General features: G+C 30.2%; 1 protein-coding gene and 1 long non-coding RNA gene across 2 annotated transcripts; one reads left to right on the top strand and one right to left on the bottom strand.

Annotated features, from left to right (window-relative positions):
- Positions 1-789: 789 nt before the first annotated feature.
- LOC107910495 (protein SENSITIVE TO PROTON RHIZOTOXICITY 1) lies at positions 790-3,675 on the bottom strand. The gene is made up of 2 exons (XM_016838348.2): positions 2,912-3,675; positions 790-2,404 (listed from the first exon to the last, which is right to left on the bottom strand). The coding sequence occupies exon 2, from the start codon at positions 2,376-2,378 to the stop codon at positions 906-908; it is 1,473 nt and encodes a 490-aa protein (XP_016693837.1). The 5' UTR covers positions 2,379-2,404; positions 2,912-3,675; the 3' UTR covers positions 790-905.
- LOC121214596 (uncharacterized) lies at positions 3,548-16,241 on the top strand. The gene is made up of 3 exons (XR_005910165.1): positions 3,548-3,659; positions 4,683-4,757; positions 16,166-16,241. It is a non-coding gene; the product is annotated as an uncharacterized lncRNA (long non-coding RNA).
- Positions 16,242-17,979: the final 1,738 nt, after the last annotated feature.

Here is a 17,979-nt window from a genome sequence, read left to right as displayed (position 1 = left end):
CTAACATATAATTAGTTAGACTTTAACCATGTTTTAGTTTGACATGTTTAATTTTTTAATTTCACTCGATTCAACATGACTCGATTCAAAAAAATTCAAATCGAATTAAGATGATAAAATATCACTCATCAACTCGATTAATTTAAAAAGAATTCACTCGATTCGATCCAACATTCACCCTTAATTTTCTTTATCCAAAAAAATCATTAGAGGTGAGCCATAGAGATTTTTATATAATAATATTTTGATTTTGTTGACTATTCATTTTCCAATTTATTGCAGGTGGGACATAATATTTATTATTGTAAAATACCTTATTTTTCACCCACTCACATATACCATAAATACAAAATGAAAATATATTTTAGTGCTCATGAAAATTAAGACCTTATCAACAACTATGATTCAATGTAAATATAAATATAGATTAATATAATTTAATTTGGTGAAAGTTTTTAAGATATTTTTTTTGCAAAAAGAAAAACTCGAAAGTCTAGTAATGCTAATGAAAAAATTTTAGATCACATAAAAGAATTTTGAAATAGGTATATTATTAAAATGTTTTAATTATCATATTTAAACTTTAAAGATGACATTGTTGAAAAAAATAATCACAAACCTTGAGCATAAACCGTAAAACAAGATAAATAATACTAAAAAGAAATTTAATTATAACTAATGCATGCTAGTGTCACAACGTGCACACAACACCTCATGATCAAAATGTGCACATCAGTTTAGATTGAAATTAATCATGTTGAATATTTAGGTTTGGGTACAACTAAGGAGTTTCTCTTCAATAAAAATATCATTTTATTTTAAACAACTAAGTACACAGTGGTTGCCTTACCATACAAATCTAACACCAAGGAAGAATACAATCTAGTCTAGTCTACCATCAATATTCAAGACCTCTCAACATCATTATTATTATTGTAACTACACGTTCCTGAAAGGAGAAATGCCAATGAAGTCTCCGAATCATCGGATGCCGGTCGAGGGAACTCATGAAACCCACCAAAGTTACATGTCTCAAAGTTCAATGGTGAGAAATAAGCAGCAGGATCATCAAGGCTGCATTTGACATCCACCCCATTTTCACTACCAAAGTTGAAGAAATTCATGCTTCCGACCACATTTGTTGCTTCACTGCCATCTCCAGGGTCAGATGGGGCAATGGGTCCTTTAGTTTCATCCAGGGGAATTGCTGGAGTGTGACCCTGGAAAAGAGCTATGTGACCAAACAGCTTATCTTTCCTCGAAAACGTGGTGCCGCACGAACATAGCCATTTATCTTTACCACAATGCTTCTCATGAGTTTTGAGATCAGCAATCACTGAGAATTTCTTGGTGTGGCACCTGCTGCAGATGTAGCTCTTGTCACAGTGGGATCTCTTGTAATGGTTTTTGACACATAAGATGGTTTTCAGAGGCTGGAACTTTTTGTGATCCTTGTTCCTCTTGCAACCAGCAAAAGGGCATGAATATCTCTTTATAAGAGCTGGTTCAGAACTGGATTCTTTATTGGGTTTAGCTAGTGCTGCTGGTGTTTTGTACTCATCACCATGCCCTCTCATGTGCATCCTTAAATTGGCATCTCTTTTGAATCCTTTCCCACATATAGTGCAGAAATGAGTATGGGGTGCAAGGATTTCTTCCTTTTCTAACTGCAATATCTCATAGGTGCCTGGGAAAAGATTCTCCCCTAATTCCTCAGCATCTTCCTCATCTTTCATTTCATGTTCCTCCATTACATGATTCTGCTGCTCCCCACTGTTACTACTAACATCAACAGTGTTAGGCAACTCAGTGACACTGTTCCCACCACCATTTTGTGGCTGAAACTGTGCAAGAGATGCAACGGGTGGTGCACCACAAAGTGTATGGTGCTTAACAGATGGAAGGAGACTACCAGCAGTAGATATCAACTGAACTATAATCGAAGTGAGAGCAGCAGTGATGAGCTGCTGTTGCTGATCTACAAGTTCATCTGGTTGCCCCAAAACTTGACCCCCTCTCCCAATGATGGAATGCACCAGACCCTGAAGCTGATGGATCTTCTGCTCCAGGAATGACAGATTGTTTAGCATTGCACTTGGATCCCAATCTTGGACTTTGCTGGCTTGAAGCAACTCATTCATAATAGGGTCAGGGACCTTGATTTGGTTATTGGGGTTACACGGAAATGAAGATTTGGTTTGACAGTTTGGGTTGAATGCCTGGAAAGGAGGTTCAATCCTGGTGCTGTAATCTAATAGGGAAGGATCTTCCCATTTCTGCTGCTGATGGTGAGTTGTGAAATTAGTAAAACATGGGTGGGGGTGTTGTTGAGGATCTTTCTTTTGATGTTCAATAGATTGCCTGTCTCTATGATCCATTTTTAGGCCTTCTTACTACCTCAAAGCTGGAAAAAAAACATCACCAAATATTCAGCAAGATTAGTATTGTTCTGACCATAGAAGTACTCAAATTTTTAGTATAATCACGCAAGGAACCAAGATTCAAACTCCCACTCCCAAATTTACTCATAAAACCCACCAACCTCCTTTCTTTTCCACTATTAAATTGATTTTTTTTCACCTTTTTCCTTAGAATTGCAGAAAGATAGGAACTGGTTTTCTATATTCAAAAAATCCCATAACTCTTTTCCTTAGAATGAACTAAAATACCAAAAACTCATTTTGGAATTCAAGCAAGAGCCTTGCTAAAATCCCCTAAGCCAAATATATTATATCAAATCAAAGAAATAAACGGTAGCAGAAACAGGTGAAGCAAATAAACTTGAAAACAGCGCATCATTCTGCTAAATACCCAGAAAAGAAAAGAAAAGAAACGAAAAATCAAACTTTTAGATCTAACAAAGGTTTAAAAATTAAAACTTGAAGAAATAAAAAGAATAGGAGAGACATACCATATTCAAGATGAGCTCAGATGTTGTTAGTTTCATTCATGCATCTAAAGAGCCGGAGAAAGAAGAAGGAAAGGAAACTTAGGGTACCCAAATTTATCAGCAAAAATAAAAAAAGAAAATTACAGTTTTGGTATATTGGTAAGTGGGACAAAGATAAACAAGTCAACCCATCAATGAATCAATCTTTGATAGTTTGATTTGGGTTAAATTCCTTAGAAGGTCCTTATATTATAAATATTGAATCAAATTAGTCCCTCTATTATTAAATGGATCAATTTAATCCTTATACTATTAAAAAATTAAATAAATCCAAATTGTAATTAAAAAAATTTTATGTGATTTTTTAAATAATATAAAAATAAATGAATCCATTTAATAATAGAAATTTTCAATCCATCATGAAAAAGCTTGCAGGGGGAGGGGAGGGGGTGTTGGGGGGCAAAGGAGAGTGGAGGCTAGAAGGAAACAAAAGAGTGAAGGAAGGGGACCCCATTACAACAACAAACGTGATTCAAATTCTCTTTCTCTATGGATGAATGATGGATCAAACCATTCATGAACATCAAGAATGAACCATTTGACTTGCTTTCTTTCTTTCTTTCTCTTTTTTTATTTAGTTGGGAGTTGATTAAAGGAATCTTATAGGGGAGTGTGAAGTGGAAGGAAGGGTAGGGGGAAACAACGCAAGCTCCATCTCCCACGACCCCTTTTTCCTCTTTCTACCATCAAAGCATAAAGGTGGTGACGGGTGAGCATGTTGTGATTAATTTATAAAATTATATCATTTCTTTTAAATACTGTAATTTTTAGATTATTTAGAAAAATATAGTAGATTCTTTTTTCAGAAAGTGATCCTGTTATATCAAATAATGTGTCAGATTTTAAATTTTAAAATAATAATATTGACTTGGATTATCATATGTTAAGCAGGGTGAAATTAAGGGGCTCGTAAGGGTTCGATATCCCCTAAAATGAAAGAAATTTCATTTAGATCATTTAGTAAAAATAAAATTTCACTTTGGCCCCTCTAAAAATATAAAAATTTGATTTAATTTTTTAAAAATTATTAAAATGGTGAAATTGCATGTTTGTTATCGTAAAAATTATAATTTAATTTTGGTCCCCCTAAAAAAATTTCTAATTTCGCCCTTGATGTCAAGTGAGTTAATTCGTGATAATTCAACTTGATTAGGAAAATGTAAAATATGTTGTGTGCACAATGAACTTGTCACCTGATATGGCGAGATCACTTTTAGAAGAAAAAAGCTATCGTATTTTGCTAACTAATCTAAGCATTGTGTTTTTTAAAATGCAATATTGTCATAATAAATTGGAGCATGTTGATTAGGCTATCTTTTTAACTAAAATTGGTAATTTAAAATTGTTATTTTTTTAAAAGGAAGTTTATCAATTCATTCCATGAATGGGACTATACAATTTGAGAGGAAAAAAAAATAACAAACACCCATAGTAGACGATGAAAAACAAACACCATCAACACAACAAATGCTTCACCTCAGTATTAATAGAACATTATGGTCTGTCAACAATTAACTTTGTTATAGTAGTCTTGCTACTGTGAAAAGATATGCTAGGCATGCTCAATTGGGTGAAATTTTTGAATTAGATCGTGATACTTTGAAATCCGGTAATGTTTTTCGTAACAGTCCGAGGGGTTAGTTTACTTTTGGGCATGCTTCATTTGCCTTGCTTTTCTTCTTCAGACACATTTGAACCTTGTTCGGTGATGTTTTTGCCGATATTGATCCAGATTTGGATGCTGAAGTGAAATTTGGAGCATTCCAAAAACTTGGAGATCCAACTACAAGAAGACAAGTAGTCTGATGTAAGATTGCTTTGTTATTTTTCGCTTCTATTCATGATTTGTCATAGGCTACTAGAAAAATAACTCAAGCATGACATATTTGGAGTGATTGCAATCATTTAATACAATAAAGAAAATAGCCTTAGATGATCCAAAGTGGTTGGAAAAAAATTGATAAAATAATCGAGCATCCACTGAATTAGAGAGTATGATGACAAAACCATCCATAAAATCACTTGCAAAAGCAAGACTACATGCATAAATAATATTACAAATCATGCTACAAGAGCAGACAAAAACTTGTAAAAGTGAAGACTTATTAAACGATGGAAAACAAACAAATATATATAAAACTTAAGACAATACGGGTCTAAACCCACTAGTGAGATCATTTATTATTCTGAAATACTTTCAAAACAAAAGAGATTAAGAAACCGATGAAAAGGCACCTACTTTCCAAGAAAAAATGTTGGTGGCTAGTGGAGTTTCAGGGAGGACAGACAACATCATTTGTCCATCATAACTTGTGAAAACATAAAGATACCCACAAAATATATAGCAAGCTAAAAAGAGAGAATACACGTGTAAAGTGATGTGAGATGAAAAAAAAATTGGTGAGAGGGAGGGAGAAAAAGACCAACAAAAACCAACTCGAAAACTAATACCACCACTGAGCAAAACAAAAAATAAAAACAAGAATATTTAAATTTATTTTTTTATTATAACATTTAAAATTATAAATTAAAAACAAAAAAATTTCAAAAATTTTGGATTGAAGAAGTTACTTTCAATCTTTTCTCTATCATTCTCCAATTTGTTTGCATATAATTTAACTTTTTTGATAAAGGAAATAAAGAACGACACTAGGATGCAGTTTGGCCCCAATACTAGTTACAACCAATAAGGTTGTCATGTTGCAAAACCCTACACATTAGGAGTAACTGTTGATTTTTGCAACCATATTCACAATATTTACAAATTTAATTTTATATAAAATAAACATTTTAAATCGTACCAAATGCCCTTTATTTTCTGTTTTCGTTTCCCTTATATGTGTTTTTGTTGAAGTATATCCAACGATGATTACATTTTTTATTCACATTAATTTAAATTTTATCATCTAACCTTATATTGGAAAAGCAATTCCTAATTGTTCACATCTTTGTATTTATGAGCCAAACAAATAGTGGCAACAATCAACATGCCCACAATTATTGAAAGTCTTGGACATATCCCCAATAGAAAAAAAACAAAAACAAAGAGTGGTCCAAAATGTAGGCCCCCATCTCAAATTCCTACCCCCTAGTTGGCTAGTTGGTGGAGATGAATGAGCCTTTGTAGAAACTTCCCATGCCATTTCTTTTATTATAAGATTATTTTGTTGTTTTGTCTAAAAATATTTATTTTTACACACATGGTCCTAATTTATTAATCACATTAACTTTTTAAGGGATGTAGTTTGCCCCCTAACTTTGTCCAAAATTTTATACTTTTTAAAATTAATTTATATTTTTAAAAGATTTTTAACTTTCACCATGTGTTATACTGAGAAGCCGCCACATGTCACTATAGGATTTGTCATCAGTACTACATCAGCACGAACTAACATTGGACTAAGGTGATGGAATAAATTCAAGTACTAACTAAATACTTTTGGATAAATTCAAAAAACAAACTACATATTAACATGTTATTATCCACAAATAGTTTAAATCAATTTTAAAAATAAAGTTCAAGCTCGAATTAATAATTGTATGAATAGTCTAAAATAAATTTTATTTTCAAGAAATCTCTTTTTATTGGTCAAAAGAGATATCAATATCAAATTATAAAAAAATGACAAAGTTAATTAGTAAGCGAAGCCACGTAATTGCATTTGATAAGTACTTGTTGTAAGCGATGACATATGGTTGTGGGTACTTACTTTAGAGATATGCAATTGTGTAAAAGGGTTAATGAAATTTGATTCGATTTAAAAAAATCGAGAAAGTAATTTAATTTAATTTCAAGCTAATTAAATTGAGTTATTCAAGTTAATTTGAATAAGTAATTTGAGTTTCGAATTTGAGTCGAGTTAAATTTTATAATTTGAATAACAAATTAGTGTAAATATTCTTTTTGGTCCCTGTCAATTTTAAGATAAGCAAATTAGTTTCTTTCTCAACAAAAATCACAAAAAAATTCAAAATATTTATAAAAAATTCTAAAATTTATATTTTTTAAAAATTATAAAAGTTTAAAAAGTTTCTAAAAAATATAAAAAGAATGTTAAAATTTTAAAAATGTTCTAAATAATAATTTTGGGTTCTAAATTAGTTAATTAGTGATCCAAGTTTATCATACTAAAGTATCTTCTTTTTCTTTTTTCTTTTTTGCTTTGAAATTCTTTTTCAAATTTATGTGATCTAACATGTAACTAATTATAGTATAACAAGATTTTAATTTGGCATGTTTAATTTTTTAATTCAACTCGAACAATTTCACTCGATTCGGCTTGACTTGAATTTCATTTCTCTTGAATCAATTCGAAAAAATTTCAAATCGAGTTGGGATGATAAAACAAAATTCATAAACTCATTTAATTGAAAAAAATTTCACTCGATTCAACCGAACACTCAACCCTAATTGTGCATGTGTGAGTCTTAAAATTTTATTATGTGCAATTGTGTATGTGTAGGTTTTAATTCGAATTATTTTCATTTTCTATTTTATGCATTATAAAAATTAATTTATTTTTAAATAGCTCCGATCAAAGAATTATTTCTTAAACAAAAAAAAAATCTAATAACACCTTTTTTTTTCATAACTTTAGTTTGTACCATTTTAATCAAATTTAAAAAAATGGACTTAAGAGAATAAAAGAATCAAAATCAACGGAGTAGTTATTCTACTTCGATAACTCAATTTATTTTTTTATTTTCTTTTCAATAAAAGTTTTTTTAAAGAAAAAAAGTTAATTATTTTTTATTTAAAAAAAAGATACAGTGAATATGAAAGTTGAACATGAGAATATTATATTCCAAAAGAAAAAGATGATGAGTTTAGTAGAAAAAAAATAAAACAAAAAAAATTGGAAGAACAAAAAAGGTAGGTAGACTTAGTTTAGAAATGCCTCTCAAAAGTATTGTCGAGAAAAAAAATAGTTTTGGGGAGAAGTTAAAATTCTCAACTTCTGAAAAAAGTGTTTTTGGATCAATTTTTTGCTTGAGAGAAGTATTTTTTTCTTAAAAAGCAGCTTATTTAAAAATATGTGATTAATTTCAATAAAAATAGTTTCTAAAAAATTATACATGTAGCTCATACTTCATTCATTCAAAATCTCATAATATTTACAAATCCATTGAGTTAAATCAGGACACTACAAAATAAAATTAAAAAATTTTAAAGGGGATTAAAGTTAAAATATTGTTTTAAAAGGATTTAAATTGAATAGTACAATTAAGAGAGACTAAAATCGATATTATTCCAATTAGCTCCTTTGGAATAAAGGTAGCAAAGCAAAGCATGATAGGTAGGAAACTTCTTCTTTTGTTCCTAATGAAAAATAAAAAATTAGAGAAAATATTAAAATTATACATTAATTTTGATACAACTTGTAATTTTATATATTAATTTTAATTTTGTGTATTTATATGCATTAAATTTTAATTTTCATTCAATTTTCACATTTCACTAATCTCGTTATCTATATAGCACAATTCTCCGTTAAATCAAGCATAAATTGTTAACTTGATATTTTATTAGGTTAAAAAATAAATTATTTTAAATTATTTCACCTAGATTAAAAAAAATAAACATACTTGGAAAAAAAGGTTTCTTATTTTTAAATCTAGATGGGAATAATTTAAATTTATTTCATTGTTTTTTAACCTAAAAAAAATCATGTAAGTAATTTAAGCACGACTTAACGGAAAATTGTGCCTCATAGATAATAAGACTAGTGAAATGTGAATATTAAACTAAAACTAAAGTTTGATGTATATAAATGCACCAAATTAAAGTTGATGTTTAACATTACAAATTGTATTAAAGTTTATGTATAATTTTGATATTTATCCCTAAAAAATTATTATATTAATTTATCCCTAAAATATCAGAGTAATTTAGTCCCTGTCAATTTTTATAGTGAGCAACTAAGGACAAGTAAACATGATATTAATGTTTTCCATTAATTGTATATGATTGTTATTATTATAATAACAAATTTAGTTATCAAAGTTTACACATTTTGTCAAATTAGTCTTAATTTAACAAATTTATCTCGTAAAATTTGTGTAAATACTGGTGTTAAATTTATTGAATTTTTTAGAATTGATACTAAAATGATAAATTTGTAAATATTAAAGGTTAAATTTATTATTATGCCAATCGAAATCATGTACAATTGACAAAATACATTAATATCATGATTAATTGTATTTAATTACTCACTTTCGAAATTAATAAAAATTCAATTTCTTCAAATTTTTAAAAAGGATCAATTTACTCAATTTTAAAATTAAAAGGGGACTGAAGAGGTTTTATAACCTAATAAGTTAAAATTAAATTTAGGGAAGAAAATCAAAACTAAAACTTAAGAAGGGCAGTCCAATCCAGTACATGCCATCTGTAGTGAATGGGTAAGGTCGCCCATCATGATTTCACGTCAATCGCATACGCATGCAATGACGATATACAAGCTTGATTGGTGACTTTCATATTTGGAAGATTCTCCCCCACCTTTTTTACTTTATTATCTCTATATATTTCCAATCATAAAATTCATTATTCTTGGAAACTGCCAAATAGACCCGGTAATAGTCAGGTTATTTGTCTAAGTTCGAAGATTCATTTAAAATTTAGAAAAGTTTTTGATAAAATTATTAGATTTAAATGATGGATTTGGTAAAAAAAATTTAAGCTCATTTAGAATATGGGCTGAGTTCGATCTTGAACATTCAAGACTTAAACTCGGCCCGACTTATTTTAAGTTTATAATATTTTATATTATGTTATTTTTATATGTTATATAATTTAGAACATATTAAAAAATAAACATATGCTAAATATATAATATTACTTTAATGTAAATATCAAAATAATATTAAGATGACTATATAAAATTTTCAATAAATAAAAATTGTATAAAATTATTAAGTATAAATTTTTTAAAGAAATTAAAAAATAATATTCGTGAGCCTAAAATGGGCCTGGGTTAGTCTTTTGAAAATATGAGTAGGTTTCAACAAAATTTTAGGCTCAGATTTCAGGATGGGCCAGGCCGGACCAGACTTGGGCAAAGATAAAGTATGTTAATATCATACTTAGGACCGCTCGAACAGGACCCGATCCGACCCATAAACACCTCCAAACTATTCTTCCAAATTTAAATTAATTACTAAACTTCAAAATATTCTAACCGAATTATTAAAATATTATCAATCTTTATTCCACAAATTTAATTGGGAATTTGGGTATTAAATGTTAATTATGACTTGATATAAAAAATATTTGAGACATGTAAATCAAATTATAAATATGTTTGAAATTAATGTATTAAAAATAGACAATGTAATAGAATTTAAGTAGATATACATGGTTAGATTAAATATGCTCTGCACCATATCTAAGTTGGTATTAACACCTAAGCTAATGCTTAAGCTCAAAAAAAAAAAATAATTGATATGGATACTAATAATTTGATGACTCAATAAAAAAAATTTAAATTTAGGTACTAATTTAAAATTATGGTCGTAGTTTTAAGATACTTGATGTGCACAATTGACATATTTATTATTTTTGAATGAGAATATTAGACTTATTATTTGATTTTTTTTATTGGATGGTAAAGTAAACTCGGAGAAGTGGAGAATAATAGAAAATGTAGGTCGCCAACAGATTTTTTAACACGACCAATTAGTAAATGTACAAGATTTTGGATATTTTTATTTTATTTTGGAGATTTATTTATAAAAATAACACTTTTAAATTTTTTATTAAGATAATATTTAAATTTTCTACTATTTTATCTTTTGGTATTTTTTATACCTCTTTAAGATTAGGCTATTATATTTTTAATACATATATATGCGTGAGACGTTGCACCCCTGTAAAATCAATTAGAATTTTGCAATTTCTTTCTCCCTTGTTTTTGCTCAAGGCTGCGCAATCCCTTTTCCTTTCTATTATTATTTTTTTCAATTTTTTAAATTAATCTTTGTTAAACATCTAAGCTAAATTTCTAAGATAGTTTTAGATCGATAAATAATTTGGTAGAGAGTCATGAGATTTAAACTCGTACTTAAAAATCCTCTTTCTGGTATTTGTTATTTTTCCAATTTAGGAGATACACATCATCATCTCATAAAATATTGACACCAAATCAAAAAAAGCTCATTGATTCGATGTTGGTAGGTGAACAATTGGAAGTACCGAGTCGATCGTCTGTCATATTTCATCTATTGAAGAACATATTGGCGTGCCTAATTAAGTAGTTTGTTGGATTCCGTTAAGGGAAAAAACAATCGAATCTAAACGACATGTACAATTGAGGTTGTTGGTTCGAGTTAGGCCCTTTTAGTTCACAAGGCTATTAAAGAGCTAAATCATGGTCATGGTTGTTTGTTTGGTAAGGGTTAATTGTTGGCATTCCCATAATTAATTTACACATGGAATGGTTGGTGGTTTGAGGCGTCCCCGATCACCATAACTAACTTATCGGTTAAAAGAGAAGATCTGTTATCAATGATCAATTAAAAACCAGAGCAAAATCGAGTTTGAAGCTGGAATTTCATTATCTCGATTTATTTAATTAAGTTTAGGTTTATGCTATTTTTATTTTCATTTAAATCCCCCATTTTATTTTTGCATAGACCATCACACATCGTGGGCATGATAGTTGCCTAGATGCTTAACCTAGTTGAACTGAACAACAATTTTAGATATCCTAATCTTTGTCGGATTGACCTTAGTCCATATACTTCTATTTATTTACTGTTTAACCGTAGGAATATATATTTTTTAAGATTTGAAACCAATCAAATTTTGGCATCGTTACCGACGATTGGTGCTAACTAATTTTGTGTCACATCCCAAAAACCGATTTAGAAGAAATTGGGTTAGTGAAACCAAGAGTGGTCTCGTTCGGATATTTAGTTTTGATTGTGAAAATTATGTTAAGTAATTCTTATCAATGAATTCCTTGATATGCAGTTTTGATCAATGAATCTCTGGCTGATGTATTTATTACGGAACTCAATCTGAAAGAATTCCCAGGTCACTCGATCTTTTGGTACCACTGATACTAGTGTATTCCACCAGTGATATGCAGTGTCCAGTAATAAAGATATGGCACATTTTAAACACTCATCAGGGGTGCAAGATAACTCATCAAACACTCGAATAGTATTATTGAGCCAAAACTCAGCTCGCTCAGCATCATCATCATCAGTGGCTCTGAATTCTTCAGCCCCATGCTTTCGAATTTTATCAACAGGAGGCTTAAGCAATCTCAACGGATCGCTCACTTGAGGTATAATGGGTATCGAAGATGGATTAGTCAAGGGTAGAGGTTGTTGTACCGCCGGATTAGTCCGAATATATTGAGTAAACCAGTCGTTCATCATTTGGTAAAAGGCTTGTTTAGCCTCTCCCTCCCGGTTACTCGAGGTCGGTCTAGAATCTACTAGCTCTGTCCCTTGCACGGAAGTAGGCGCTATACTCTCAACATCATTAGCTACGGCTCGATCGGGATCCATTACTATACGAAAACACATTTTTAGATGTTAGAAGTCATCACACTATCTTAGTATAAAATATGGCATGTATAGCTAGACTCTTACGCTCTATGTTAGTTCTAGAATCGACTAAACCGTAGCTCTGATACCAATAAAATATAACACCCCTAACCCGTATCCGTCGCTGAATTAAGGTTACGAGGCGTTACCGAACAAAACACAACTCAGAACAGACATTCAATTGAATTCAAGTACTAGGTAATATAATCTTCTTTATAAAAGTTTTCTAAATCAATTCATATATACAAATCATGCTTCATTAATACAAAGTTCGAATCGTATAAAATTCAAATGCATGGCCTTCGAATGCCTAAAATATTATTGAACACAAAGAACAAATCATTGTATACCAAATTCGCATGCTTTATAAGTAATTCAAAGTACATATACCGAACCATTCAAGCATAATAACGTTGCATACTTTGCCATTACAACTAAATCAAAATAACTAATGAATATTCAAACATATAATCATCTCATAATTAGCATGCATTAAAACATCCATTGATTCAACTTCATTTATTTAAACACACACACGACATTACCAATATAGTATTAAATCCGAATATAATTATACCATATTAAAATCACAAATGTTATCATAATAATATATTATATTACTAAAAGAATCAAATAATAGATATATTTTCCATGAACCTTTATGCTTAATAATTTACCTAAATAAATTTATTCTTTATTTAACCTTGAAGGTAATCTGTTATGGAACCTATCAATCAATATTATGAATAACGTAAATTTAAACTTGCATATCATCCATTTCTAAATTTGCACATTTCAATATCATAACTAATTGAACTTGGCACTTTGGGTTATATTAATATATAAAATCACAAAATTTATATTTCTATACATGACTCAAACTTACAATTATTCCACTACCCAAATAATAACCGAACAAATAATAATTACAAATCATTTCATCATATTTCAACTTATAAACCTAACCTTTACTTACTTAGTTACCAAAAACAAAACATACCATACATGTCACTTATATATATATAAATATACCACCCAACCAATATCACCTAACTTCCTTTGCTATTTTAACACAAATATCAAATATACCTACATCAAATACTTAAATGCCGAGAACCCATAAATAAGACACTGCCATATGCATACATATACTTTGCTCCATAGGTACTGTCTAATTAAAATTCTATAATGAACAAAACATACTTAAACCATAATTAAACCAAAACCTAATATAGATAAAATACTTAAGCCATTTTCGCATGGCTTTAATACACACACTATCAAATTAAGCTAAACTCCAAAACTAGTTTATACATGTCATACAATCGAATTCGAAATTTAACAAAATACCAAAAGATTTCGATAGTGTGATAGACTATGCTGACGATCCTCGAGCTCGTAACGCGACTCCAAAATCTATAAAACAAAGGTAAATAAGAACACACACAAAATAGGCTATTTAAACTTAGTAAGTCATAAGCAAAAATATAATTAACGACAATTACATATTAACATTTTATTATCAAGGCCGAATATGCATGATATCAAATTCAAATTATCATTTACTACCAAATCACATTTGAACCTCATATACATATACCTTATGGCCGAACATAATCAATCATATATATATTCAAGTAGGTTAGCACATAGTTCATAGTCAAAATAAGAACTTTTATCAATTCAAATAACCATTTTACCTTATTTCCATATAAAAATATAACTAACACATACCTGAACCTGTAATTTAATTTCACATTCAGTCTTTACTTCACATTGCCCGTTGAACCATTTGGTATTAAAAAGGATACGCGGATAGTCGAACACTTGTACAATGCCAATGTCCCAGAGGTGGTCTTACATGTAATCACATATCGATGCCACTGTCCCAGACAGGGTCTTACACGTAAACACAAGTCGATGCCAACGTCCTAGACGTGGTCTTAGACAATAACACATATTGGAAATCCTATGTCATGACATATGTATCCTATCTACTCCTAGGGTTCATACGAAACTTTCGGACAAAGTAACTCGATCGAATCGAACTCGAAATATAGCTCCTTTGCTCAATACACATTCGGCCATACACAATTATTTTCACAAAAACTCCAATCATCATGTAACATATATATTATCAAATTTAATGACATTTATATGCTTATAGACTTACCTCGAATATCGTCAACTGTTAAATCGGCTACTCGACCACTTTTGTCTTTCCTCGATCCAAATCCGATTTCTTTAATTCTTGATCTCAAATTGCTTGAACAAGTGCCGAATACATAGCTTCCTTATTTCTTTTTCTTTTCTTTTTGTTTCAGTTTCAAGAAAGGTAAAAAAAACATGGCTTTTTAAATTATGTTTATTTAATATAACATTATATTATACTATTATTATTTTAACTTTTATATTTAATATATAAAAACTATATATATTAACCATCATGCCGTCCACTACCTTTATTATTGGCTAAATTACAACATAAAACCTCCAAATTATAAAGACAACAACAATTAGGCACTTTCATATTAAACCATCAAATTTTCATTTTACGCAATTAAACCCTTTTTCTCAAATTAATCACACAAGTAATAAAATTAATTCACGAAACTTTCACATAATAAATTCACACATCATAAACACATAAAATAATATTAAAATTTTTTTAGACACGGATTTGTGGTCCCGAAACCACTGTTCCGATTAGGGTCAAAAGCCTGGCTGTTACATAATTAAATTTAGGTTTATGCTATTTTTATTTTCATTTCAATCCCCCCATTTTATTTTTGCATAGACCATCACACGTCGTGGGCATGGTAGTTGCCTAGATGCTTAACCTAGTTGAACTGAACAACAATTTTAGATATCCTAATCTTTGTCGGATTGACCGTAGTCCATATACTTCTATTTATTTACTGTTTAACCGTAGGAATATATATTTTTTAAGATTTGACACCAATCAAATTTCGGCGTCGTTACCGATGATTGATGCTAACTAATTTTGTGTCACATCGCAAAAAATGATTTAGAAGAAATTGGGTTAGTGAAACCAAAAGTGGTCTCATTTGGATATTTAGTTTTGATTGTGAAAATTATGTTAAGTAAATTGATTTAGTTTAGTGGTTAAGTGTTGTGTTTTTGTGTGAGAAATCCGATGTTCAAATCCCTTCCCTTAAGATTTTGTTAATTTTTTGTTCAATTAATATCCCTAGTCTTTTGGCTTAAATCTTATTGTTGTGCAAGTTATGATACAAATAGCCTACTACTTAAGTGGAAAATTTATTTTTGTTTTAATTTTGGAAGAAAAATCTGATGTGGATAGTGATAGGGGTTAGTGGGGGGAAGTAGTTGGTTTTTAATAAAAAATCTCCCCACTTTTCTCATTCAATTTTCATGGTTTTTTTCTTTCACTTTATGCTTTTCTTTCTTTTCTTTTTGAAGTTCCATTTATTTTTGTTATTCTTTATGATGTATTGTTTTGTTTTGCTTCGATTAAGTGCTGACGGATTAATCTTTTTGACTCTTCGTTTCTGGTTGTAATCCTAGATTTGTGTAAGTAGTATCGTTCTATTTTCTGCTATTAAGTTTTAGTTCATTCTTGAGCAAGTTTTGAGTAATTAATGTTTAGTTTTCATTTTGTGTTGTGTAAAGTATTTTCACGATGTTAGACCAGGCGAAGGGTGGGAGAATTGAAACCTTCTAGCAATGTAATCGTTGTTTTGACGTGGTCCATGTGAAGTAAGTGCCCGTGTGCTTATTTAGGGACTATTTCTTTAAGGAAAAATGAGTGTTTTGAGTGAGATTTTGGCATTTGATTGTATGATAATCAGTTCTGTTAAACATGGTATGTAGGTTTTGAAGTGTTGTGGTTGTGTGAGCGATCAAATCTTCAATCAAGTGTGTGACTCTAACCTGATTTATCACTCAAAACTCGAGAAATTCACGAAACATGGGCTATTTTCAAAACTACTCAGTGACACATAGCCGTGTGGTAGGCTGTGTGGAGCATATGGCCGTGTGTGTTTTTGTCGGTCATGTGGGGCACTCAGCGGTGTGAAATCATGCAGATCGTGTGGACTACACGGGGCTAGGTTTTTGGGTCGTGTGGGCCTTTTGGGCCAATCTTGAGGCCCAATTAGGAGCCAATTACGAGACTCAGAAATTAGGTCCGTGGGCATTATGTAGGCCTAACAAAAAGTAAGTTTCAGTAAACAAACATGAGTAAGTGTTGGAGGTATGTTAAATAAGTTTCGATAAGTATAATAATGTGTTATGATTTGCTATGAGTAGGTACGTGAGTTAAGCTTGTGTATTATACATATTTTGTTATCTGTTTTGATAAGCTATCTGATTCGACTATGTAATATGTTATGCTATGATCTGTATAAGGTATGTGTTATGTTATGCTTTGTGTAAAAACTATTTATGTATGCATGCCTTACAACTTATGTGATATGTATGTATGTTAACGTGACTTTGCATATGTATTGAGGTGGATTATGATATGATGGAGGAAATGTTATATGGCAGTTCACACTACAATTATAGTGGCTAGACTACAAATTTATATATATGGCAACTCAATTGCAATTATGTGAGAGGCACTAGGGGTGTGCAAAATTCGAGTAAAACCGAAAAAATTTGATTAACCGACCAAATTCAGTTAATTGATCGGTTAACCAAATTTTTTTGGTTGGGGTCGGTTAATTATTTTTTTTCGATTAACGGTTAATTCGATTCGAAACCGGTCGGTTAACCAAATTTTTTTGGTTTAACTGAAAAAATTAATAAATAAAATTATAATATATAAATAGGCCAACTATTCACCTAAACCCAATCCAAACCCAAGTATCCAACCCAACCCAATTACCTAACCCAACCCAATCATAAAAATTACAATTAATTTAATAAATAAAAATAAAATTTCAATTATGTGTTAATTTCAAGACTTATGTAATGTTAGTGATTCAAAGACTTATGTAATGTTTTTAATTATGTAATTATTCAATTCAGTTAATTCGAGTAATTCAGTTAATTCGGTTAATTGGATTAATACGGTTAATTTTTAACCAAAAATAAAAAACATATAATTTTCAATTAATTCGGTTAACCAATCGAATTAATCGAAAAAATTTTGGTTCGGTTAACAGTTAAAAATTTTGAAATATCGGTTAATTCGGTTGATATTATTTCGGATCGGTTAACCGACTGAACACCCCTAAGTGGTACACCGCCACATATATTGGTGTGATTGGATGGATGGACTCTTGTTGTCCTTTTTGGTGTGATTGGTTGGTCGAAGATGGTATGTAGCGGATGGGGGTAGGACTTTGTATAATATGATATGAATCGATATGGTATGATTTATGATATGCTCTGGTATGTTAAGAGATGTTCCGATATATGTTGAGCTTTGTTATGATTTATGATATGCTCTAATATGTAGTATGTTATGAAATTACGAG

The sequence above is a fragment of the Gossypium hirsutum genome, chromosome D02 (genome assembly GCF_007990345.1).
Source record: "Gossypium hirsutum isolate 1008001.06 chromosome D02, Gossypium_hirsutum_v2.1, whole genome shotgun sequence".
NCBI lineage: Eukaryota > Viridiplantae > Streptophyta > Magnoliopsida > Malvales > Malvaceae > Gossypium > Gossypium hirsutum.
This window is presented reverse-complemented; position numbering and strand designations above follow the sequence as displayed.